The following is a 26,727-nucleotide window of genomic DNA, read 5'->3' as shown; positions in this document are numbered from 1 at the left end:
GCTGCCTTGGGACAAAATTCGATTCGATAAGCGGCGCCCGCTCGTTTGCTGGCGCCGCTCCAACCCTTTCTTCCCGACCGCACGCCCCGAATTATCAAAATAAGAGATCGCAGAAAAAAACTCCCCCAGCAGAGCCGTCTTTTTTCATTTTATTTTAGAAATCGAATTCCTCCAACTCGTTAAATCGATTTCATCCCTTTTTGGGGGTTGGCTGACACTGCCAGCAAAAGCGATGGATATATTTGACCCAGTGAATTTTCGTCCAGCTGGGCGCTGGCGTCGGAGCCGACACAAAAGTGGAGTTTTTCCGCGAAGGGCTGCTGGAAAAAAGCGTGTGTGTGTGTGTGTCTGCGTCGCGAGTATTGATTGGCGCGAACAGGTCGGGCGCCGCCGCCTTTCGCCTTGTTGTGTCTCGTCGGCGAATTAGCAACTGGTTGTGCCCGCCGCCACCGCCGCCGCCGACTCTTTTCCTCCGTTTTCGGCCGCGAGATAAAAAAAAATCGTGCGCCCGAGAAGAGTCGTCGGCGGCCGGCAGGCCGGCCGGCCAAGAGCGAGGAAAATAAAGAGAAGAGGGTTGCAGCAGCGTCGCCGCGGCACAAAGAAGGAAGCGCGAGCGAGAGAGCGAGCGAGAGAGCGAGCGAGAAAGAAAGCAAGCGTCTGGGCGTATCGATTTTCTTTTGCGTCGGTCCGTTCGTTGGTCTGGCCGCCCGCGACGCACGTACGCTCCCTAACCTACCCCTAACGCACAGCCTGCTGACACGACGACACTCGCACACCCGCCCGCCGCCCGCCGGCTCCAACTTTTAATTGCCGCCTCCGAACAGCTGCTCTGCTTTGGCACATTCATCAAGTTCGTCGCCCTCTCGTCTGCCTAATTTGGTTAAATACCACTTTTCGCAATCTAGGCCAATTTTAACCGTCGGGGTCACAATAGTACACAAATACAAACGCAAAACTTGCTAATTGGAAACCCTTTGTTTTTAAAAATGCACCGATTACAAAACTTGCCGGAAGAAAACTTGTAAAATTGTTAATGCGGAAAAGCAAACACTTCGTAAACTGGACCAAAAATCTAAATTGACTTATTTGACTCTAATTTTTGATTGAAATTTAAAAAAATTCAATTTTGGCCACATAGGGTTGATATTTAAAAGGGGAGCGATGCTTTTACCGGGGAAATTCGAGAAAAATTTATTTTTAATATTTCAGAAGTTTTAAAATTCAACTTGAATCTCAAAGGTTTGGAGCTATTTTAAATTCTTGTCAAACCCTGAGAATTAATGCCTGCCTAAGATAAAAAAGGGTTAATAAGGTCTCATTTTTTAATTTAAAAATGTAATCTTGAGCCTGGGTTTGAAAATCACCGAACCCAATCTCATTGCCAGGGAAGAAATGTGCAAACCTATATAGAAATTCAAATTAATTAATTAAAAAATACGTTTGCCTGCACCAACTAAATTTAACTAAGTTTCGTCGACTTTTGTTTGAAACTGGGGGGCACCTGAGACTGATTAACGTTTGAATCAGGCCGCGGGGGGTGGTTTTCGCACCCCCCTGAAGAGACTAATTGACAAAGTGGCTCGTTTATTCGTTTCCCTTCTTTCTTTCTTTCTTTCTTTCTTTGCGTCGAGTCGAATGCGCCGCGAGCCAAATATTTATTAACGGAAACAGGGGCGTGCGCGACAACAGCAAAGCCATTGAAACAATTATGAATTTTGTCGCTTTGAAAACGGGTTTCATTCTTCAAATTGCCTGTTCAATTTCCTGCAAAGAAAAGAACACGCTTTTTGTCTCGGAAGAAAGTTTGACGTGGGAAAAAATTGGGCAAAAGGGCAATAATTGAAGTTTACTTGCTTGTTTTGGTGTGTGTGTGTGTGTGAGTGTGTCTGGGTGTGTTGTGTGTTATTGCGAAATAGCGTGAGTGCGCCGAGCTGGGAAGAGCCGAGCGAGCGAGAGAGAAAAAGCGGAGGCGTAGCGGCGTCTGTCGCCATGGCGACGGATCGAAGCCCGGGCCAGGCAGAACGGCACGAGGCCCACCAGGCCCAGGCCGGGCCGGGCCCTTGCCAGCCACCCTGCCAGACGCACCCACCCTTTTTTCCACCCTATTTTCCTCCTCCGCACCGCCCAAATTTAATAAGTGCGTCGCGAGAGCTGTTTTCGCAACCCGCACGCACCAATATTTGCTCCCGCGTCTCCTTTCTTTCTTTCTTTCTTCCTTTCTTTCTTCCTTACGCACTTTTTGCCACGCACAGCACACGCACCGGCGAAAACAAATTCGCATTGAAAGAAACGCCAGACGACAACGACGCAAATATCGCAACAATTCGGCAAACAACTTTTTATTGGCCCCCCAAAGGAGGAAATAAAAAATAAAATCGCTGAAATTGCCTGCCAATGCCAATCAAATTGTTGCAAAAACGCTGGCAAATTGTTTAATTTAATTTTGTCAGATTTTTCTGGAAAAAATGGCTGTGTTACTTTAATATACCTTCTAATACCTACCTAATAAAATCGACCTAGAAGGCAGTATCCATTTTCCCTGAGAAAATGGCTCAATCACTTTCAGGTCAAATGCTGCTCTGAAATCAATTTCTAAAGTGATTTGCCAATTTAAGTCTATGAAGATCGCTGCCGGAAAGAAAATTGCGTTTTGCTTGTCAGGAAAAATCAATTCTGTAAAATTTGGAGTTGAAATTTTAGTGGGTCATGCACGTGTAGTCTGCGAGATGCGATTCGGAGAGCTTGAAACCCATTAGAGTGGTTGTCAAATTTAAGTCGAGAGCAGGAACCCGGAAAGTTAATTTGTTTTCCAAATAATCGAGCACTTTACATTCCCAACCTTTCAAATGATATAATTCAAAAGCATTCGCTCAGAATTGGATTAAAATTTTATTATGTAATATTTTGCACCCCTGGCAATTTTGGAGATTTTCTTTGCAGCTGTTAAATTAAATTGGGTTAAATTTCACCCGTTGCGGTGCAAACGAACCGGAAAGTATTTGGGTTTAAAGAAGCATCCCCTAATAAATATTCTTTGATTTGTCATACAGTCGTAGGAGATGTTTTAATTGAATAATTAAAAGTTAAAAGTGTTTGGCATGCAGCATTGGAGCAGCGCAGGGTTTTTCCCGTTGTGCTGCAGAGTGCGAGCGAGAATGGAAATCTTGATTTGCGCAACGCACGCGAGGCCGGCATGGCATTCATTACACACACACACACACAAACACCACACGAAGCGAGAGCGGAGGACGCGAGGGCGAGGGGTGAAAGCACTTTTCCAACACTCTCGCTCTCGGCTAATTCAAACAAACGCGCGAGCGGTGGCTGGCTGGCTGCTCATTCCGCTCCAGCCGATGCCCTTTGTCCGCCGCCGCCGCCGTCGCCGTCGCCGAAAAGCGGACAGCAATTGTGTCGCATGCTCTTTTCCACGAACTTCTCGCCGTCATTTTCAAACAGATTAGATTTGATCCGATTAGATTGCTGCTCTCGTTGCGAATAATTTGTGCGAAAAGTGTCCTTGGAGCACGTGATTTGATCTCAAATTATAGGAATTGCCTAATATCGCGAATTAAAATGCCACGCACCGATCAGGGTTTAAAAATGATTTTTTCCAGGACTAATAAAAATATGGATGCGTTTGCGGCGTGGCATGTTCGTCGCCGCACGCACCGCACAATCATCGCCGCTGATTGGCAAAGCGAAATATTAAATTTGCCACACCACGCTGTTTTTTGCCGTGTTTACCCTTTTAGCCCTGCGCGCGCGAGTCGCAGGGAAGATCGCTCCCCCTCTCCCCCTGCCAGTCCGTCCGTGCGCCCGTCGGCGGGCCGTCCGCCGGTGCGTGTGCTTTTAAACACTGTGCTGCGTGCACTGCAGAACGCGATCCGAGAGGCAACAAGCCGCGAGTCTTTGTCGCTCCGCGCGGCTCTCTCTCCATCTCAAAATATGAAGTTCCAGCAGACTCAGGCCTACGCCTTCACGCGAAACCTCCTTTACCCAACACCATCGGATGACGTGAGTTTTTATCCAAATTTCAAATTCTATCCGACAAAAAACCCTGCAACGAGCGTAACATTTAATATTATCTGGGGCTAATTTTAAATGTCATTTGATTCTTGCACATAGTTAAAAATTCGAAACTGCAGGAAATTTACAAAAAATGTTTTTATTTTTTCATCAATTTTGTGATTTTTTATTGGGTAGGGGGTGCTGGGGGTTGCCTGCAGGGGTGCAACAGGTGCGTGCTTTTGCGATGCAGCCCTGCTGACCCCTCGAAGCTGCTTGTCGGCGGCGGTGGCACGGTCTCGCGCTCGCGCTTGCTTGATTGCTTTTAATTGTGAGCGAGCTTTTAATTAATCGATCTAATTGGGCCGAAGGCGGCCGGCAAATTAATTCGCGCGACTCCAACTCTGCGTCTGTTGCCTAGACTACCCGCAACGAACAGCCCAATTCGTTTGATAATTTCCTCTTTGCACGCTCCGTTGTCTTGCTTTCAAATTTTCAAACGCGAAAAAGAGGAAATTGACAAATTTTCGATGTTCTTGGAAAAACAAATCAAAAATAGCGCTTTTCCTTCTTTTTGGCAGCGTTGCGGGACACGAATCGCGATTGTGTGTGTGTGATATTCGGCTGTTTGGGGGCTGGAGGTCGGGGCGCCGCCGCCGCCGGCGGCGGCGTCGCTCGCTCGCTCGCTGATGTGTCTGTGCTCTCGCATGACTGGGCTCTTTGACTATAGTTCGCGAAAGCGGAGAACTAGAGAGGCACACACACACACACACACAGCAGCAGCAGCCGCCTCGTGCAGAATTACCTGGTGCTGGCTGCGTGCTAGACGCGAAAAAAGCGCCGGTCTGCCGCGCGTCTGCCCAATTTTGTTCTGTTCTCGTCTGCTCTTGCTCTTGCGCTAGCTCTCCGCACGCCAAACTTTATTACATGCGCATACTTCGATTTGCGCCCGTGCCCCGCCAGCCAAAGTGCTTTTTCCCTCGCATTTCCAGGAAAATAACATCACGATTGATAACCACGCATTCCAGTCCCGTTAAATATAAAAATGCAAATGCGAGCAAGTTTCAATCTTTCACAAAGTCGAGTTTTTTTTATAAAAAAAGGACAGAAAACTTGCTTGATTTCAAGGAATTTGGAATTCTGAGGGTGGCAACTCGTTCCAGTACGCAATCTTTGAATTACGGTGTTTTTTTTTTGCTTTGCATTTGTGTAATAAACATTAAAAAAATGAACACACCGAGCACCCCGAGTAACACATTTCTTAACAAGCAAACTCGCCACGGGGTGCGTATATATGTATAGCTATTAATCATCAGTATTCTGCGTTTATTTGAAAACTTTCGATTGCACATAAAAAAAGCATTGCGAAACATTGACTTTTGTATAAAATCAACATGACGAAATTCCACTGACCCCTTAATAAATCATTCTTTCGAAGCTGTTGCTCCTCTTTGTGTCACGGAAGGTCGAGGGGTAAAATTGTGTTAACTTAAATTGGTGAAATTTAAGTGTTGTTAAGCGAGACGAAAATAAAATTGGAATTTGTTTGTTTCAGAAAGCGGCGTTCGTGTGGTCGTCGCCGCCGCCTGCCTCGGAGGTCAGCTCTGCGCACGGGGGTGGCAAGGGCGGTGGCGTGGTGGCCGGGGGCACGCCGCCGGGGGCGGCCACCCCCGGCTCGGCGCAAGGCCTCGTGCACTGGATGAGCGTCATGGCCGAGCACATGAATAATCCGCACACGCACGACGTCCACTACATGTGGAACAACGTCGAGGTCAGTATCTCTTTCACAAACTCTTTCGCCAGCAGTATAGAATTATTTTTTCTGTTTGTGCGTGAAATTTACTCGATATTTCGGCGGCTTTGAAATCGAGTTGTTTCATCACAGCATTGTTGGTTTTATGGCCTTTTTCCCCAAAACAAGGGATGGCGACTGACGAACGAAATGCCGCTCGACGCCACAGGCAACGGAGCGAACTGATTTTCCTTGTTTACGGATCAACCCCTTTTGAAAGGTCGACGACCTCGGAATATTTGTCCCAAAAAGATAGAAACTGAAATGTAGCTATTTGGTGAAGAAAGTGAGAATTTAACGGAACACGTCTGCGTGTCGCGTCTGCCGAGTGCGTGCATTTGCATTTTCTTTATCTTATTGTGCGCCGCGTTCGTTGCCGCTTTTAATAAATTTTTTTCTCGCGATTTGCATGGGCGCAGAAAGAAAAAACGGGCGGCCGTTGCTTTCTCTGCGTGCGTGATAAATGAGTTTGGGGAGAAGTGGTCGTGCCATACACGCTGCTGCTGAGTTGAGTTTGAAAAAAATGATGCGCCGCTCGTAAGACAAGAGAGCTCGAGCTGCGTGTCCACTTTTTTCTGCTGCCGCCGGATTAAAAGGGTTTACGCTGCATAATGAGCCCCGCGCGTCTTCTCCCTTTTGTCCGACGCGCACAGAGGGAAAAGGAAAAACCAGATTCTCGGCCCGTACTCCAAGGGTGCTGCAACTCTTTATTCCCTCCTGCCCGTTCCCACAGGCTTCGCTGCGCGACCCTAAAAAAAATCTCCACGTCACTCTCATTCAAACTCCTCCGGCCATACCGATATTCTACACCCAAATCGCCTTTTTTATTCACATTTTTAACAACCAATTTTGGTTTCTGTTTTCACTTCATTATTTTATAAAAAAAATAAATAAACATTCAACTGGTTTTTGCGAAATAAATCAATCAAACAACTTTAATAAATTTTCTGGACTAATTATTTGAGCAATAAATTTAAAAAATTGACCTCTTCAACCCCATTTATTCTTTGATTTTGGAAAAAAATTGGCCTGCAGCGAATTTGGCGTATTTGGGTGCTGGCGGGGTGCGTGCGTGCGTGGCGTTGTGTTTTCTGCGTGATTTATCGTGTTTGCAGAGGCTTTGCGTCATTAAAAAGAAGAGTCGGTCGGTCTGTGTCTGTCGGCCGGGACGGTAATATGCAAATGTCGTCGTCGCGTGTGAACGCACGAGAAAGAAAAGAACTCGCGAGCAGAGCGGAAAGGAAGGGTTTCCGAAACAAAACGCGCGCGGCGGGATTTGAACCGAGATTAATAGCGAGCGAGCGAGAGATGCGTGAAAGGATGCATCTGCTTAAGGGTCCGTCCGCCCAAGGGGATGCATGCATAATTACCACTTTGTCTCTTTCTTCTCTCTGTCTCTGCTGTGCTGCTGCTCCTCCCCCCGGCCCTTCTCCGCTCCGGGGCGAGCGCAAAAAAATAAAAAATGCGCCAGACAGCCAAATTTCAAACGGTCTTTCCCAACATTGGCCTTTTTGAGACGATTTCTGGCCTTGACTTGGGGTTTGTTTGGCGTTTGTCCCGGCTGCAGGGTATAGCAGGGTGACAGGGTGCAGGGTGGAAAAAAAATTGGTTTCCCATGCGGCGCACGGCACGCTCGATTGGTTTGCTCTCGGCGCGAATCTGCATAAGGAGGTGTTTAGCGGATTAGACGGCCGGATTACGCGCCGGGGGTTGCATCCCCTGCCTGCCTGCCTGCCTCTAATCTCGCAGCTGCTCCTCAAAGGGTTCTCCAACTCAAGATTCACCAAATAATTTATTTAGCATTCACTTTTTAAAAAGGAATATTCAAAAAAATGTTCCTTTCCGCGGCCAAGATTTTTTTCCGCTCGTCGCTGCGCGCCTTCCATCTGTTGCGCCGCCGCGACCCTGGACCTTTTTCCTCTCAAAGGGTTATTTTTTCCGGCTACCTCGGTGGCAGCAGGGTGCCGCTGAAATCGAAAGTGCGTCCGCAGAAAAAAAGCGAGAGTTTTTGTTTTTTGGGCAAGGCGAGCATCACGCACATGTTGGCTGCGCGGCGGAAAAAGCGGGCGGGCGGCGGAGGCGGTGGCGGTGGCGGGGTCACCGGGTCAAGGTCAGCCGCCGCGCACGCGACAAAATCGCAATTTCCGCCAAAAATCGCGTGAACTGCACAGTTGCTGTGTTATTTTCGACGCTTTCAATCAAAGCCAGATTGCAAACCAAGAAACACGCCATTCAAACCGCTTTTTAATTCACGAAATGTCGGGGAAAAAATATCACGAACATTTTCCAACTTTGTTAAAATTCTCTCGCAAGTCAACAAATAGAAATATCTCAAAAAGCTAAACGCATTTAATAAACATTTTCGAATAGAGATAAAATTAGATCCTCGAAATAGATCGAAATTTTGAAATTTTTACCTTGGTGTTGGCAATGAAACTGAATAGGCCGTGACAAAACTGCACCTTTTATGCGGACACATGAAGCAGGAATTTTTCCATAGGGGCTCTGTCTGGTCATTGAACCCGAGAATTGTGACAATAGCAACAATAGAAGGAAAAGTGAAATCATCATAAGTTACAACCTAGCAATTCGAGGAATTCGTAAATATAATTGCAAAAGTTGATTGAAACATTTAACAACAGAAAAGATAAATGATTTTATTTGTTTCTTGGCGCATTGACATATCTATACATGCAATAAACATTACACAATTCTGAGAGAGCCTGCCTGCACTTTTCAAACCTTTCAATTGTCAGCAAACAAAGAAGAGGCTCTGTGTGTGGCTCACACAATGTGCTCTCAATTTGTTTGTTTGTTTGTTTGCGCTGACTTTGAAATTTTTTGAATGCACCACCCACCCTGTAGGCAAGAAACTGCAGGGTGCAGCAATAAATATTTCACTGCGTACACGCTGTTTGAGTGACGTCAAGGGTGCGTGGCAGATCAAACACCTGCTGTGTGTGCTTCTCTTTGTGGATTGCGATTGATTGACTTTAAGTCTAGACGAAGGACGTTCTTTTTTTTTTGGTTCGTTCGTCACCAAAAATGCACCGCCGCCGCCGGCATGCATCGGGCTTCGCGGCTAATTAAGACGACGCCATTTGGCAACTGAGCTCACGCGACTTCCCCCTTGTTAGGGGTTGCTTCATGGCTTGCCTCAAGATATTTCTTGACAAGTTCGACAGTTTTAATTTGAAAAAAAAGGAAATTTACTCAAGCAATTAAGCAAGGGATATTTCCACCCCAACACCCTGTGCAACAGCGTTTTGAGGGGTTGTTTCAGTGGGTGCGGAGCGTGGGCGGACGGACGGGCGGGGGTGCGAGGGCGTGTGTATCGATTGGGCTTTTTCCGAGTGCGCGGCGTCTGCGTTGGTGCGGTGGCGGCGGCGAGACAACCATGACCCGGGGTAGCTCGTCGTTCGCACCCCTAGGACAGGGATGATGAATCGGCCGAGGGTCGTTCTCTCTCTCTCTCTCTCTCTCTCTCTCTCTCTCTCTACCTGCTCCGAGAGGGATGACGTCTCTCTCTCTCTGGCGGCAATGCAAATCGCGCGCGCATTGTTCGCCGCCCGCGTGATTAATCGAACTAATCAACCCCCGGTGGGAAAAACGCGCACCCCTCCACGCACGCACCCCTTGCCTTTTCTCTGTTTCCAAAGTTCTTTATCACGCGGCGTAATTGCCAATAAAATCAATCAAGAGCCAATTCGATTTATTAGAGCATTTGAAAGGGGTGAGATTTTAATTTAAATTAATTCACTGTATAAATCGAGTTAATGATTGATTTTTGTGTCGTTTGTTTTGATTTCAGCGGCCGTATCAGCCCAACAAGATGGGGCAACAGGACTGGAACCGCACGCCTTCCAAATATTTGCTCGAGGTGAGACAAAAATGATGATAACCGGTTTTTGGCTCTTTCCCTGCCGCGCGCACCAAAAATCCCCCTTGTCCGCTTTTCGACCGCAAATACGCGCTCTCTCGCGTTTTCTGCAAACTGCGGCAAAAGATTTTATTACAGCCTCAATACACGCTCGCGAATTCCTCCGGGCCTCGTGGACACCGTTATTTTTTTTCTATTTTCCAATTAACCGATCGCTGCCTATTTACGTTTATTTATATATTTATTATTTATTTACTTATTCCTTCCTGCGTGCCGATTTTGGACGGCCTTGGGCAGCGGTCGGTGTGCTAACAATCTCGGTGCTTGCGGTTTTGCAATTGTTGCTGATGCTGATCTGTGTGTGTGTGTGTGTTTCAGGCGAAAATGAGTTCGGCCGAGCAGCACAACTCGATGCAGAAAGGTGAGCCACGCAGATTGATTGATGCATCCATCCAGGCAGCCAGGCAGCGAGCGCGCGTTATTGTTACATTATTTATTCTCTCCGAAAATCAAGCTTAAAATTAAAAGGCTTTGTGTGCGGACGCGTCCGGCGGCGGAAAACCCTTTCGCCTGCTCGGCGCGCATTGTTCCCGAATTCGTCCTGAGCGTGAGCCGCGGCCGCCGCGACCTTGACCCAAGGTCGATCTCCGCGTAGTCAAAAGCGACGAATCGGCCCGCCTAATTTTCAATTTGGCTGCTTTATTAGAATTGCTTCAGCGCGGAGGAAAAAATAAAAAAATAAATGGAAGGAAGGAATTTGGCACCTGCACGCGTGACCGCGCGCGGCGAAAAACGAGTTTCGATCGATCAGTTTCCGCCAATGAATCATTTGCATAAAAAGCGGCGCAACAAGTACCTACGTTTAGTGTTTATTTTTAACCGTTTTTCGGGTCACGCCGCCTGAAATTTCACTCGGCTCGCGCGCGCGCAAATAAACCCTTTGATCGTCGGGACGAATCAAAGCCAATTTTGAAAAACTTTCTCGACTTTTTGATTCAATATCAACCGCCGGTGCTGGAACAGAGTTTGGTTGCAGTTCCGCGCTATAATATTTTTAGAATTTATGAGTCAGACAGCTTTTAGCGAAATTTATATGACTTTATTTCGCCGAGGCAACAAACTCTCGCCTCTTATTTCTTTCCTTTTCTGCGGAGCGGCGCAGCGCGGCGCAAACCTGTTTGGACAGACAAACTCTCGTGTGTGTGTGTGTGTGTACGCGCGGTTCGTGCGGAAATACACATTATTATTTTTAGATTTGAAAGCAAGCGAGCGGTCGCGTTGCGCAAATCCGATTCGCACGCAGCTTTTAATTACGTTTATCAGCATCGAGCAAGTATAAATTTTTGCAATTTAACTGGTCCGCGCGCTAATTGCCGGCTTGCAAAAAGAAAATTGCACGTTTCAATCGGCTCCGAGACACAAAGGGGAACGCACCTGCCGACCCCCGAAAATTCCCATCGCCTTTTTCAGAACGAGACAAAATTATTCGAAACCAAACTCGGCAAAACCAGAGATCAAATTTTTAATTCCCGGCATATATGCATCAATTGCCAATTTTAACCAACGAGCTAGAGGGAAAATTAATTAATTATATTTTTCTATTGAAATGACGTGGTGATTGAAAATTAATTTGTTTTCAATTTGCTGGTTAAGTTATTCGGCAGTTGCGAGAAATGCAAATTGGTCTGCTCGCGCGAGTGCAGTGCAGTGCACGCGGGCGCCATTTTTATGCAAATTGACTTCCGGCGATTAAAAGCGTCGTTTGGCCACGGCGGCGGCGGCGGTGCGGCGATAACGACTCTAATTGTTTACTTTGCTCGCGTGAGTCGCACACGAGAGTGATATAAAGAAGCAGAATAATAATAAACGCGGCCAATGCGCCGCCGCGTGGGCGGAGTTTTCGTCTCACAACAAATCCCACGGCGCGCCGACACCGAAAAATATCATTTGCACCTGCCAAACAAACAAAGAATCGGACGCTGGCTGAGCGGATCTTCCCGTTCGATTTTCCAATAAAATTCCCCGATTCGAAGGCGCGCGAGTGAATTATCGGAAAAAGAGACTCGTCAGCCATGCAGCTTGTTTTGAATAAAAATCCCGGCGTGTTTTTCCCGTGATTCACTTTCGAAAGTGATGGCGCGGCGAAGGATTTTTCCGGCCGCACGTTTTTCCACGCGTGCGGTGTTGAAAAGAAAAAATAAGCGAAAAAAGCGTCGGTCTTGACCTTCGAGAATGCGCGCGATGCGCCAGCAGGCTTTTCATCTCATTTGCAGCGCCGCTTAATTTGGTTTTGCGCTCGTCTCCCGCGGCCTAACGAATTGCTCGCTGTTTTTGTTCCATCAGCGTCCAAACTCATCACCATTTGCCCCTGTCCTCCCGTCGCCGCCGCCGCCGCCGCGGCCGCCGCAGCGCGAAAAAACAATTTTAGTCGAAAAGCAGCTCCAAAGCCTGCGTCACACACGCATCCACCAAATGGTTAATTTAATGGAGATGCAATAAATAAATAATATTTTTTTGTCAAGTGCGATTTTTTTGCAATTTGTTTTTATTTAAAAAACGCAGTGAAAGAAAGAAAAATTTCGATAAAATATGTTAATTGGCTGTTGAATGCATTAAAAATGCGACAAATTTAATTATTTTATATAATTTAAATTGATGTCTACTTTCTCTTTGCGCTGCGCGTCTGAATTTCGGAAACAATTGTGTAACTTGATTTTTGTTTCTTTTGATAGAGCAATTTTATTCGCAAAGCTGCAACTGGAGGAGTCAAAAGCCGATCATAATTGCAGGGTTGGACGACGGCCAGCAGCAGCAGGGCATGTACGCGGGCGCCGGCGCCACGCCGCGTTCCACCAGCAGCACGTCGTCGTCGCCGCCGATCGTCGGCGCCGCCGCAGGTGAGAATCGCCGAAAAATGGATATTTTGCTCACATTTCACGTCGACCCTGCGGCTTTCAGGTACGACCCTTCCGGCGCAGCTGCAAGGTGCCGTCCCCAACGGACGCAAATACTCGTGCAAGATGTGCCCCACGGTGAGTTTCCATTTCTTTCCTATTTTTACCGCTTTTCGGAGGCGAAAATTTTTCAGAAACGTCGCTAAAAATAAAATATCGGTGCGAGCCACCGGTTTTTTCACGAATACAATTTTTTGCCAGAGAAATTGCATGAAATGTTTGGCGTGGCGGGAATGTGGGGCTGGCGCCTCGGAGGAAACGAAAGCGGGGTATCGGGCGAATTCGGGAGTTTGGATTAATTGGCTTTGCGCGATTAATTAAGCAGCGGGACGACAAGGCGGGCGTTTGTTGCGCGCGGCACAGAGCTCACTCTTTGTTGCCGCTTGCGTCATCGGCGGCCGGCCGGCCGACCAGCGATGATTTCATAACGCAACATTATTATTTCCATTGAGCGGCGCGGCGCAGCTCGTAAATTACGAAACAGCTCTCTCGCCCGCTCGCCCGATAAATAAATAAATAAATAAAATTTCTCGGATTCGGACGGGGGGCTGCGGCAACCCCCGGACCCTTTTCTTTCTCTCTTTCTTTATACGTATATCGGAGGAGCAATTATCGAATCACAGCCGCGCACGCAATTATGCGCGCCGAAATTATTTTCTAATCGCACACTGCCGTGCGCTGCTCTTTTGATTCCGAGTGCGGTAATTGCGGCGTCGCAATCACCGTCATCATCATCATCCTCTGCGTAATAATCGACTCTTTTTTCTCTCTTCTCTTCTCTTCTCTCTCTCTCGCTCGCTCGCTCTCTCGCGTGCATTTCACATTTGCCTCAGCTGCTGCTGCTGCTGGAATAATCAGCCAGAGAGCAAGAGAGAGAGAGAGAGGAAAAAATATGCCGCATCACACATGTAATATCTTGATGGCTGGCTGGACGGTAGCTTTTGTGCCGTGACTCTGCAACAAGTCCAAAGTCGACGACGCAGCATCCGGGAGGTCCACGCGCGGCCTTTGCTCTCTTCCTGCACAGAATTTGTCCCACTAGACGCTCCGAAAAGCAGGAAAAGATATAAATGTGTGTGTGTGTGCCTTTCTCCAATCCCACAGAAATTAAAATCAAACATTTCTTCAAACATTTGCTGATTTTCGACAGCATCTCGAACGGAATCTTTGGGTTTTCTAAAAAACAAAATAAAACAAAGCAACTGTCTTTGTTAAGTATTTTAACGATTTAAAATTCTAAAACTCTGACCCTGAAATCTGGTAGTAAGTCTCTTATATAATCAGGCGTGTGGATGCAAAAGGGTCGGAAAACGACTCTTTACACAATTTTAAATTTAAAATCTGATAGGTCTACAACTTCCTGAATATCATCTCAGGGTGCACGTGCATGACCCTGACAATTAAGAGCTTGTAAAATAAATTTAATGATTAGTCATGGTTAAAAAACGGTGTGATTGGTCAAATTTGACTGGACAATTATTATTTTTTTATTTAAATCTGCAGTATTAAAAATTGAAACGTGCGAATCTTTTACATGACCCTGAGAATTATGGAGCTTCAAGGGTTCACGGAAATCCAAATAAATATTTTTTTAAATTTCACACAAACCTAATACTTCTTGTTTGAGTGAAAGTATTTGATCTACCTTTAAATTTAATCGAGGACAGGTTAAAATTGGAGTGGAATTCCATATTCCTCTCGGGTTTAATTTTCAATATCATCACCAAGCCTACTTTAATTTGATTTCATTTGTGGCGCAGTTTTTTGTCGATTTCCTCTGAATTGTTGCATGCAAATGCGCGCGGCGAGTGTGTTGTTGCAATAGCGTACGTGTACATTTCCGAGAGCGATAAAAGCAGCGTTTGGCATTGAGTGACGTCACGCCGCGCGCGAGTTTGATTTATCCCTCGCGCGATTGTCGCAAGCACTGCACCAACACTGCACATTCGCTCTTTGCTTTCCAGGAATATACCATTTTTATTGTCTCGCCGCGGCGGAGTTTTTTTCTTACGCTCTTCTTCGTGCCGCTCCCCAGCAGCTTTGCACGTTTTTGGGGCGAAAGCGACGCCTGGCCTGGGGGAGCACAAATATGGAAATCAGGGGAAAAGACGACAATGCGCCGCGCTTTGTTGCTTATTTTTTTGCCAACAGCGCCGCCGAGAAAAAACCGTTGACCGCGCTCGCCTGCAGCTCTCTGCCAAAGGTCATTTAAACTTTAAATGGACCAACGGATTTTTTATCAATACCGTTTTTTGTCGCAGAAATTCGTTGGCCGATCGATGCGTCGATCCGATCCGAGGGGGATCAAAATCATACATTCATTTTTTTCCGAACAGGAGAGGAATAATCGCCGAGCACATTCAAATGGGGAGGAAATACGTTAAAAAATTTGCGGCCGAACCGCAGCAAAATTCGAGAAAATCGGTCTACGTGCATCATCACTCACAATCAAGGGTAGAAAAAAGAGTTGTTTATTTTGGCGTTCGCGGTGCACGGACAAATTGGCGCGCGAGAGGGAAGGCGTCGAGCCAAGAAAAAAATTCATTCAGGTTGCAAATGCGTTTTTAAGCGGCGAAGGGTTGTTTTTTGTGTGTGTGTGTGTGTGCGCGCGATATGCAACCCCTTTTCGGACACAAAGGGGGCGACAAGTGCAGCGCGCAGCCCTTTTGTGATCGGAAATCCGAAATAACAAATAGCTCGAGTCGCACGCATCGATCGCGTGCCGGTGGTGCCGCCGCCGCCGCGCGCGTAATTTATTCACCGACGCGCGACTTAATTCACTTCTTTCTCCGCGGAGAGATGAATGAGTGCAACAAAAAACACAGAAAAACGTGAGAAACAAAAAACGAGCCCGGCCGGCCGGCCGACCGACCGGCCTGCCGGCCAGTCTTTCCAACACCTGGTCCACCTACCACTCGACGCCGCGCGCGCACAAAAAATCTTTACCGTAAATATTCAGCCACTTCTTTTTTTTTGTATTAAAAAATGCTGCTGAAATGAATTGATGAGAAATGAAATTTATTTTTCCGTCGTTTGATCTGGAAATAGGCGTGAAAAAGCGCGATTTCACACGCGCTGCGGAGCTTCCTGCCGAAAAGTCAGTTATTTAAATTGAAGCAGGCGACGCGACGCGCACATGTGTCGAATCGGGGCAAAAAACGAATTGTTCCCAAGCATTTAATTTTCAACCCTTCAGAGAGATGCAGAGGGAAAAAACACGCAGCTCCAGACAACATATGCATATGAGCAGCGCGAGAACACATCTCCTCAGCACCGAGCCCTACAGGTGGGCCCCGAAAACCGAGCCGCGCTTTTCCTTTCACTTTCGATTCAGAAATTGACGCGATTTTTCAGCAGTCGATGCTGCACCACGGCAATTGGAACTCGTCAGCAGGTTGCTGGGAAATTCCTAATTCGCAATGAATTAATTCGTCGTAAAATTAAATTAATTATTTTCTCAACGAGATTTTGCAATTAAATCCAGCATCGTTTACTCCGCTTTTCCCTTACATTTTCAAAATTAGTTTTAAAAAAATGTCTCCAAGTGGCAAACCCTTTGATTTGCTTAAATTTTGCAAAATAATTAATTTTACGAAAGCCGATCCGTGATTTGGTGAATAAATTAGCATTGTTTATATTCGGAATGACGATTGGGATGGTTTTTTGGGGCCTGCCTGTATGGGAGGGCCGGGGAGGGATAATGAGGTGTAGTCTCTCAGCCCTCGCAAGAAGAAATAACACAGCTGCCGTCTGGCCGCTAATGTGCTCTTCTTCAAATCTCTTTCGCTCTCACATGCGTCGCGTTTCGGTTCATTCTCGCGCGTTCTTTCCATCAGTGGCAGCTCTGAGCGGGCGGGCGGGCGGGAGGGCGGGGGAGTTTCTCTCCAGCGAGCGCAGATAACAACACCTGAGTCTACTCAATGCCGTGTGAACCAAACGGGAACGGGACGGGACGCGGAACGGGGATGAAAAGCAAAAGCAAAAGGAAAAGCAGCGCGCCTTCCTCCTCTTCCGCAGCTGCGAATGTCGCGAATTCCGCGTCGCCGGCTCAATTATCGGCCCTCTGACTAATTACCCGCCAATGATTAATGATTGGCAGAAAAAAGGAAAGTGCGTTAATGACGCTTGTTTGTTTTGCGCTGCACCCTGCGTGCACCCTGCGTGCACCCTGCACCCCCTAGCTTTAACGACTGCTCCTCCACATGTCGGACGGGCAGGTCCAAGGCCGCGGCCCCTTTCCATTTCCATTTCCATTGCCACTCGCTTCATGCCAACCGTGAATTAGGCTCCAAATCGTTATTGCAGAATTGGTTCGCGTGAGAAACCGGTCTTTTTTTCTCTCTTTCTTCCTCGGACACACAAATTGATGCCTTCGGACGGACACGCAACGCAAGCGGCAGAGAGAGAAGACAGAGAGAGAGAGAAAAGGCTGCGTCTGGTCGATCTCGTCGCGGCGCGTTCGCTTTTCAAAACAAACACGCTTATCAGCTGGTGACACGCATTTATCGCCTGCTTCTGCTCCAAGCTCTGCTGGTATATCGACAGACACAATTTGACCCCCATAAAGAGCAGCCCGAATTCCTCCGCTATCGCGCCCCTCTCTCTTTCTCTCTCTTCGATAAACAACTCGTTAACACACACAAAAAATGGTAAACGAACGGATTTAATATGCACTCCGCAACCATCGTATCCATCGGGGCTTTTCCACTTTTACATTCGCGCACGCTGAGTCGATTAGTAACGTAAATAAATGTCGCTTTTTATGTTTACACACTTGCCTTTCGGGTAGCTATTTATTTCTTTTGCATCCACTGCTCTTGCAATTTTTAGTCCCAGCTCCGCGAATTTAAGCAACAAATTATTCGATTCTTCCAAGGGTTGTAATACACCTGCCACGCCCCCTTATCGAATTTCCCGGAAAATATACCAATTTGAATAGAGCTCATTAAATCGGTTCCCATGAATATAATTCTATAGATTTTGCGTGAGACCCAGTTTTATTGCGTTTGACGAATTAAAAAAAAAAAACAGCGTAACAGTTATTGCCGTTTTTTTTTCTTTCAATAAAACCGGTTTCTATTATTCTTTTTTTCTAAATTGACAACGATTTTTTAAGAGTGCGAGATGCGTGGCGTTAGGGTCCAGTCGGCCGCGGTGCGCGGTCGGAAAAGCAGAAAATAATTCGAGGGGCGGAAGCAGTGGTGCCACCTGTAGCGTCGGCTCGCCGCCTGCAATTGCTTCACTCACTCGGCCGCGCGTATAGTGATTACCCTTTTTTTCCTTCGCCCGAGATGCACCTGACTGTGCTCTTTTTCTTCTCTCGTCGGTCCGTGGTCCGTCCGCGGTCCGTCCGTCCGGGCAGGCAGGCAGGCGCAGTCAAGGCCTCGCTGCTTCGCGCTGGCTGCACGTACAAACACCTTTTCAATCTCTCTCGTTTGACTTCTGTTGTTGTTGCTGCTATCAAAGGGCACCAATCATTATTATTATTGCGCTCTCTCTCTCTCTCTCTCTCGCAACCTCGCCAGCCAGTCAAACGATTCGCCTCGCAACCAAACATCCATCCGATCGCACGAAACGCCGCCGATTTTCTTTCGACACGCGCTTCCTCCTAAACCGATTTTGCCCACTTTTCGTCGCAATTCGGTCCTTTTATCAAAATCGACTACTCCTCGGCTGGGAAATGTGCAGAAAATGTGCAAATTTTGTAACGAAAGTGCTGGAAAGTGATTGTGCGAGCGCGTCGAGCGACTGGAATTTCGGTTTTCCCCGTTGCGCCGCGCATTCTAATTCTGCCTCCGCGCTCGCGCTAATTACTCACAAGTGTGCGTGCGACAGCGGAAGAGGCAGATTTATGATCGAACGCCGCGCGCGTTTATTTTCGCGGCAATAAGAATGAGAAGAAAGAAAGAAAGAAAGAAAGCGGTTTCGTTTCTCTCTGCTCGGTGGGTCGGTCGGTCGGTCGTCGAGCGTCGGCGATGAACGGGCGGACGGGCGACCGATTCACTCGGCAGATAATCCAAACAAGCAATAAGTCGCGTTTTACGAGTGTTTACACTGCGCGCGCGGCATGTGAGAGCAGAGCACTGAGAGCGGCCACCACACCACGGGACACGCAGCAACAAGTGGCCCCTTTCCCCAATTGGCACCGCCAATAAAAAACTACATTTTTACCCAAAAAGGGCCGTCAATAAAGCACTTTAAATCCTTTCATATTAGGCAAATAATTCTTTCGTTAATAAAAAGTTAGATAAAATTTTAATTAAAAATTTTTAATCAGAGTTATGTAATTGAGAAAAAATTACAGGGGTTGAGGGAGGGAAAAAAGAAGAGGAGTGCTTTGCGTAGGCACGGCGCATTGTTTCTGTTTTCTGCGAAGGGAGCAGTGATAAAAATAGTGAGTCGTCGGCCGGCCGGCGTTGGAGGGCGGGAGGGGTGTCTAGACACCCCTTTCCTCCCGCGCTTATCCTGTCTGCACCCTCTGAGCCGTTCATTTTTCCTCTTTTTCTTTTTTCCCCGTGGCCGTGCCATTCACGAGTCCCGTTTCTTTTGGCGCACGTTGGCGAGCGGGTGGGCGATAAAAAGGTCGATCAACCCTTGTTTCGGTTGCTCTGTTTACGAACTGTCACCGTTTTCCCCAATTTATGCCCTTTGCTGGCGGCGCTGGCCGAGCTGGAGCTGCAGCTGGATCTCGGGAGCGGCCGTCAAGTGGAAAAAGTGCGCACTCACACGGCTCGGAAATTAAAATATTTACTCGCTGCACCCCTCGTGGCTCGCCCCTCGCGCCGCTTCCTTTCTTCTCTCTTTCTACGCAGCTTTTTTGCTCCCACGGTGCTGCTGCTCGTACTCGCTCGCTCGCTCTTTTATGCTAATCACCACCGACCGACCGACCGAGCGAAGAAAGGGCCGGCCGAATGCAAAATGCAGCAGCAAAGCAAAAGAAAAAATACGCACGCCTTGCTTGACCCCCCAAATAATAATTTTACAATCCGACGAGACATTTTTTTAACGGTTTAAAAAAACGAATTTAATTTTGTTAATCGAACGGAGCACGGTGTAATTTTATTACCGAATTAGCAGCAAATTTGACCATAATGATGTCATTGTTGTTTTTATGTTTAATTTTTTTTTTGTTCCACTCGGTATAATTTGGTGGAGCGATTCAACAGGAGCCGCGGCGGACGGAAAGTGAGAGTAAATAAATCAGAGAGCTGCTGCGCTGACGAGCTTTTTTTTGCTGCACGCCGATCCATTCCATTCCGTGGATCCATCCATCGGCCGGTCCATCCATCCAGCCAGCCAGCCTCCCCCTTTTTTATACACGCGGCGTTTTATTTCGCTGCCCCGGGGCTCCCCTTCCTTGGCTGCTCCGTTCGCTCGCTCAGCTCCAGCTTCTTCTTCTCGCTTCTTTGCTGCCGCTGCTGCTGCAGACGCACTCGGGGGAAGCAGCAGCAGCCTCTTTTTTAACTCGCCAGTTTTTTATGCCTCCTCGTGTGTGTGTGTGTGTGTGTGTGTGTGTGTGTGTGTTTGAAAGAGCAGCCATGATAATAGAGCCTTCGCTCTTTGCTCCGCTCTCTCTCTCTCTCTCTCTCACTCGCTCGCTCACTCACAACGCACACGAATTACGCGCTGCTGCTTTATTTTCCGTCTATGTGTTTCCACGCACATGCACGCCGCACCCGAATCAAAAATTCTTTTTGCTTCCGCACCAAGCACTACTCCACTCACCTACATCCCGCCGCCGCTGCTGCTCCTCCACTCGCGATCCACGCAATTCGATATATTCCATTCCCTGCACTCGCCAATTTTCCCTTTTTTCCTCACAATTCGTAGCAACAAGCAACAGCGTCGCGTTTTGTTGCCACTGGCAGTCCGACATTCCCGCTGCCTGATTGTTGCAGTCAATTTTTGATGAAATGATTGTTTGCTATAATTAATGCAAATCCAACAAAAGGGTAGCACAGGCTTTTTACTTTTTTCGGATCTTAATCTGTGCTCTCCTCACAATCAGGCTTGGCTATTTTTCGTGATTCCTCTCGTCGAGCCATCTGTCCGAAAATGCGACTAACAGAAAGCGATTAAACCGATTTTCTTAAAAATCTAGGAGTTAAAAAACCAAGGAAATGAATTGAAATTAAAATTTGAATGAAAAATTTAGCTTTTTGTCTTGTTGCCAAAAATATCCTGTTCTTGCAGTTCCAAGTGGTTAATAGTAAATTTTCAAACTGTTGGCAACTCTTCTGATGATTGAAAAAAATTCAAATTTAACATGATCATCATCAAGGATGTAAAGTTGCGTCAGCGTCTTTAATAAATGTAATTTTTCCTCTCTCCCAGCTAAAGAGAATTTCACGAACCAAAATAGTACCAATTTTTTCCTAAATAAAAAAATCGGATGCATTTAAATCTGTAGAAAACTCAACAAGAAATAAAAAAAATTATCAATTTTCTGGTTAAGAAAATATTATTTTTTTCAGATATAATATCTGTTGAATTTAAAATAAAATTTATTCTATTTATATTTCATAAATCATAATAAAAAATTTGTCAAGACTTTAAAAGGTAATGGATGGTAATAAAAAAGCAGCTCTTTTTGCTTTGTTCGCGGGTAAATTAATTTACTTTCAATTTCCTCGGACAAAGTCTCAATTTCTCATCAGGGAGAGGCAGTGCAGCGATAATTCGGTTCGGCCCATTGTTCGGCCAGGGCCATTATACCAATATTCCTCGGCGTCTCTCTCTCTCTCTCTCTCTCTCTCTCTCTCTCTCTCTCTCTCTCTCTCTCTCGGGTTTATTTGTCGGGGAAAGACGTTTGGGCACGGTGTATACAAATCGGGGGCAGAGGGGTTGTGCGTGTCTCGGCATGAAATGAAATTAAAAAAGTGTTCTTTGCGCGCGGTGTTGGCCGTGCTGTGGCTCGCTCGGCGGCGGCTTCGTGGCAACTGGAGGCGCAGACGGTGGCGTCCTTGGGTGCGTGCCCCCTCCCCTGGCGCTGCCGCGCTGCCCCTCGGCTCGAATTGAGAGGCTGCGGAGCGGAGCGTAGCAGCCAGCCTGCCTGCCAGCCAGCCAGCCAGTCGGTCGGCAGCGTGCGTCGCGCGAGCAGTGCACAGCGCAGAACCCGCGAGAAGAAACGAAAAGTCGAATGTTCGTCGAGGTGGCCAAGCTGGAGGGCGAGTTCCGCGGCGTCGGCGGCCTCGGCGCCATGGACCTGGCCGACGACGGCGCCGCCGACAACGCCGCCGCCGCAGGGCCGCTGCCCTACCACCACCTGATGGCGCTGCACCACCAGCACCTGCTGCACCAGCAGATGCACCTCAAGGACGAGTTCGCCAACCACCACCTCGCAGCCTCGCCCCCGGCCCCCGCCGGCACCCACTCGCGAGCCTCCACCCCCCACAGGCCCCCCTCGCCGCCGGCCTCGCCCCCCAGGGACCACCCAAAGGTACAACCCGAGCCAGCCGAGTTCTTCCTCCGAAGTTTGAAATTCGATGCAAAAAAAATTGGGAGTTAATTCGCAGATGAGAAACAAAAAAATCCAGTCGTGAAAAAGTTGGACTTTTTTTCAACTAAAAAAATGTAAACAGTCTGTTGGACAGTTTTTGCACTCGAATTAATTAACAGGGTTGTTTACATTGAGATAGGGGTGGAAAGATCTCGTTGTATTTTGTATTTTCAAACATGTGACTGCATTTCAATTTTTCAATATATCTCTTCTGAAATTATTGCTTTTAAATGAGGAAACTATTAAATTAATGTCCTCTCGTAGAAAATCGAGAAAAGTAAAAATCCATAAATTCTCTGCTAGATTTGGATTTATTGGCAACAAGATAAAAACAATTAATCCGATTTAAAAAATTTTCTGCGGGAAATTCGAGGCTGTAATTGACCGAAAATGCCGTGTTTAAAGAGCTAGATTTAGATTTTGTGTGTGTGTGATTAGAGCGAGGCAGTTTGGCTGCCGATTGTGGAAAGAGGTGAATAATAATTGGAAAAGGGAGGCGAGTGCACGTGACTGGGCTGCTTGCAAGAAATGTTTGCGAAAGTTAACGGGGGGAGCCGCGCCGGGCCAGGCCGGGCCGGCCGGCGGTCGCTCGGCGCGCGGTGTCACATGAAAAACCTGTTTTTCGGCGGCTCCTTCTGAATTTCGATCGAAAGGTCGCTCCGAAAACCGAAAACTAGCCGCCGCCGCCGCGCTCCGCCGGCAAAACCGAGCTGAAATCGGTTCGGAAATACATTTTTCCCCCATCTGGCGGTCATTCTTATTAAAGTGCATTCTTCTTCGTCACTGCGCGGCCTAGGCAGCAAATGAAAAAGTGACGTCAGCGTAAAGAAATTGCGTCACTTCCCAGGCTCAATTTAAGCGTGTGTTTGAACACTAATTCCTGCGTTTAAAGTGCGTGTACTCGTAAAAAGGACAAAATTTAGCTTTGGAATTCATGGTTTTCCTATTTTAATTAAAATTCCGTCATTCAGGGAATTCGGAGAGTTTTTTTCCCTTCTTTAAGACGCGGTGGCAGAGGGTGAAAAAAAGAAATGTCACCATTGAATCACCCTCTTTCATCTGTCAATGCGGAGCAGAAACAGCTGTTGGACAATTTAATATAAAAAAGCGAGGAGAAGCCTGCTCTATTCACTCTTCCGCGCGGTGCAGTGATATCCAGTTCCATTCAATTTCCTGCCAATTTTAATTGCTCAATTCACGTAATGTTAATTGGACGGCGTCTCGCGGATTTTCCCGCGAAATTCTCGGCGCTGTCGTGCAGCCGCGGATCGTGTGGGTTTTTTGGCCGTTTGTGCGTTTGCTCGGCGCCGGCACAGCGATTTTCGAGTGTGTCGTATTAGCGCAGATTGAATTTTGTGATATAATTGTTGCATTGTGCGCCGGTGCCGCCGGTGTTGCCGCCGCCGACGCTAATTACGTGTAAATCCTGCAAGCGACGCAACCACGCGTCCGACGTGATACATATTTCCCCTTTGCAGTGTCTTCCGAACAATAACCAACGAAGGCTCGTCATTTCTGGCTGCTTAATTAAATTCTAATTAAATTCTGATCCCGCGGATTTGTTTACTATTGATTGGCCTCGTGTGCGGCGTTGTTTTGTTCTATTTTTCGTATTTTTTAATTCGAATCGCGCGGCTCGCGTGCGATTTCGTTTCATTGGCGTTAATTTTGCGGCAGATTTAATCTCGGGCGAGTGCGTGTCGCACGCCAATTCGGTCGGAAAGGCCGCAAAAACAATAATTACGCGGCGGCGGCGGCCAAAATGACGACAACTCGGAGCATAGAGAGAGAAAATCTGGCTTTTTCCGCTCGACGCAACAACAATCGGCCCGACTCACCGCGCATCGCTGCCTTTCCAAACTTTCTAACCTTTGCTGCCGCATTTCCCAATAATCTCGACACTTGTCCACAAGCCGCAGATTTTTATCTTAAAATAAATCCAAACCCTCACCGAGGAATTAAATTAATTGAAATGTTTCCACGTGTCTGGGAATTTTCGCAAGGTGCAAGTGATTAGCGCCGAAAAAAGCCCAACATTTGTTTTCGGCTGCTGAGTCGAAGTTAAAGAAAAAAAAAATTGGAGAGCGCGGAGAAAAAAGCGAGTTGACTGATGGTGCGTGGACGAAGCTCATTTCCTCTGCTTGCTTTTTTGTCGGGTGTCGTTCGTCGTCGTCGTCGTAGTCGTCGTCTCGCCGGCTCATTCAGCGCAATATTTTTTTCCGCGTTTATTTTTGGCCCGAACCCCTTCTTAAGACCGGCAATGTTGAGCCAGCTTTGTTGACACTCTGCCCAATAATTCTCTTTATTGGCCGCAGCAAATTTAACCTCGTTTCCGCCGCACATTTAAATCTCTCAAAACACATTCCGCCGCCGCCACCGCCGCCGCGCGCGTTATTTTCGCCCAAACAAGCGCCGATTTGTTTCCAAAGGCGTAAAAAAACAACGCGTGTGGAAATGCCCCTGATTTATCGGCATGCTTTCCAAATTATTGTTCCTCGAGGAAATCCCATTTAATTTGTAAGTTGGTTGCTTTTCACGCGAATGGCATTATGAAAGAAGATTCAAAGTATTTTTTTTTAAATTAAAAAAAGTGTTAAAATAGAAGATCTTTTAACCTTCTCATAAACTAATTGGATTCCAGAATCGTCTGAAAAATGAGTGATACCTCACAGGGTTTTAAACTTTAGACATAAACGATTAATTACCGTCTTCCAATAAATTAAATATTTTTCAACCGATATAAATATGCCAGATATTGACAGAAACACAGAAAATTTAATTTAATCGCACATTTTAAATATTAGTTATTTTCACCGGTGTCCGGATTGCGATCTTTTTTGGTTCCCGCCGGTCAGAAGGTCAATATGGCGTCGAAATAATGGAGGCCAATCAGGAGACAGTCCAGTGGCCAATCAGAAGCGTCGAAAAAGAGGCGTGCCGACCTAATAATTTCATTCCCGCGAATTTTGTTACATTTCCATTAGCCTGATGTGCCATCTTAACGGTCGATTCGCCAATTACCGGTGTAATCAGCTGTTACTAAAGAAATAATAATAAAAATAATCGACTTTCCCGCCGAACCCTACCAGACGCCATGTCTTGCGCGTCACGTCAATTCGGACGCCTTAAATTAAAACTATTTTTTGGAATTGAATTTTCGATGCTTGCAACCAGTTTAACATATTAATTATAAATAATACCGGTTGTAACATTCTAATTTTGCCTGATTATGGATTGGTTTATCTCCAAAACTGTACCTAAATGAGGAACGGATGTCTTGAAGCAGTATTAAAATTAATTTTGCAGCATCGCAACGTCAAATAACCGAATTACACCGAAACAAATTTACATAAATCCACTAACACCAAAGTGAACCACGATTAAATGGAGTGAAATCAAAGGGGGAAAAAACTGTTGGCACTCTAATTTGGCGAGTGAGGTCGTCGGTGCGGAGCTCACTTTGAAAGTTGCATTAGCTTTTGCTGCTGGAGGGCCGCGGGCCGTGGGTCGCCGCGGCCGAATCGGACAATGAGTGCGCGCGCGTCTAATTCGCGGCTTTTTTTGCTAGCTAGCTCCTACTTCTGGCTGTCTGGTTGCTCGGCTGCGGCGCTGCAGAAGCCTAATTGTTTTATAATTGCCGGTCGGAAGAAACGCTGCGCGAAATGCCACACACAATGCCTAATAATAATTCGTAACGTGCCCGCGCGACTCATTAAACGCGCCGAATCAAAGCTAACAAGACTAATCAGCGTTTTCCGCGCCAAAATTATTTCCAAATGTAATTTGCGGCTCATCATTATTATTAAATTAGCGGCGCGCGAATATGCAAATCTAATGCAGCGCGCGCGCAACGACCTCGCCGGCCAAAATAAATAGCAAACCGGTTTCGCGTCGAATTTTGCACTGTATTAAATGTATAGCTAAGAATTGCGGAGATGAGATGGAATTGTTGCGGTGTCAGGGTTTTAGAATGGTTTTGCTTGCTTGTTGCAGGGACGAGGACGGAAGCGGGCCAAGTTCTACGGCAACCGCGACGGCAACCTGTGGCCCATCGACGGCTCGGCCGAGGTGAGTTTCCACACAGAAAGAAAGAAAGAAAGAATAAGTCATTAGCAAACCGGAGCAGACCCCCGGGCCAACCTCCAGCCAACGCATTCGGCGGCATTGCCTGCCGCCGTGCTTTCCTTGCCCCCCTTCCCTCCCTCCCTCCCTCCCTCCAAAACATTCCTTTTTTCATCCTCGTCAACATCATAAATAGCTGATTTATTGCTCCTTTAAGCCGATTGTCCAAAATAGAAACACAATTGGGCTGATCCGTCGCAAACTCTCTGCGGACATCATTTTTGGGCACACGTGCATGACCCTGTTTCTGTTAATTATTCCGGGGGTTGCTTTATTAAAGGGTATATTCTCTCTTAATTTAAGTATCACATTTTATTGGCAGGAAAAATTAATCAGACAGATCAAGAACTTCCTGGAATCTCATTTTACGTACGCACACGTGTCTGACCCTGATTTGTTTGGGTTCAATTTATCAAGGGTGGAAAACGTTTTGGCAAATTTGGTTCTTAGATTCTTAAATTTAGTTTAAAAATTA

General features: G+C 46.8%; 1 protein-coding gene across 6 annotated transcripts in view; it reads left to right on the top strand.

Moving 5' to 3' along the window:
* LOC135944253 (zinc finger protein rotund-like) overlaps window positions 1–26,727 on the top strand; it is a 105,920-nt gene that overhangs the window by 30,322 nt on the left and 48,871 nt on the right. For 4 of the 6 annotated variants that reach the window (XR_010575297.1, XM_065491091.1, XM_065491078.1 and 1 more), the window contains 6 exons: window positions 5,561–5,776; window positions 9,609–9,677; window positions 10,056–10,098; window positions 12,410–12,574; window positions 12,636–12,709; window positions 26,124–26,198. Coding sequence is in view for 5 of the 6 variants with exons in the window: in XM_065491091.1 (XP_065347163.1) it covers window positions 5,561–5,776; window positions 9,609–9,677; window positions 10,056–10,098; window positions 12,410–12,574; window positions 12,636–12,709; window positions 26,124–26,198 (642 nt within the window). In the remaining variant the exon portion in view is untranslated. The remainder of the gene's footprint in view (window positions 1–5,560; window positions 5,777–9,608; window positions 9,678–10,055; window positions 10,099–12,409; window positions 12,575–12,635; window positions 12,710–26,123; window positions 26,199–26,727) is intronic. The other 2 variants (XM_065491096.1, XM_065491105.1) reach the window with 2 other exon arrangements.

The sequence above is a fragment of the Cloeon dipterum genome, chromosome 1 (genome assembly GCF_949628265.1).
Source record: "Cloeon dipterum chromosome 1, ieCloDipt1.1, whole genome shotgun sequence".
Taxonomy (NCBI): Eukaryota; Metazoa; Arthropoda; class Insecta; order Ephemeroptera; family Baetidae; genus Cloeon; species Cloeon dipterum.
The sequence above is the reverse complement of the archived record's forward strand: the minus strand, read 5'-3'. Positions and strand labels throughout refer to the sequence as shown.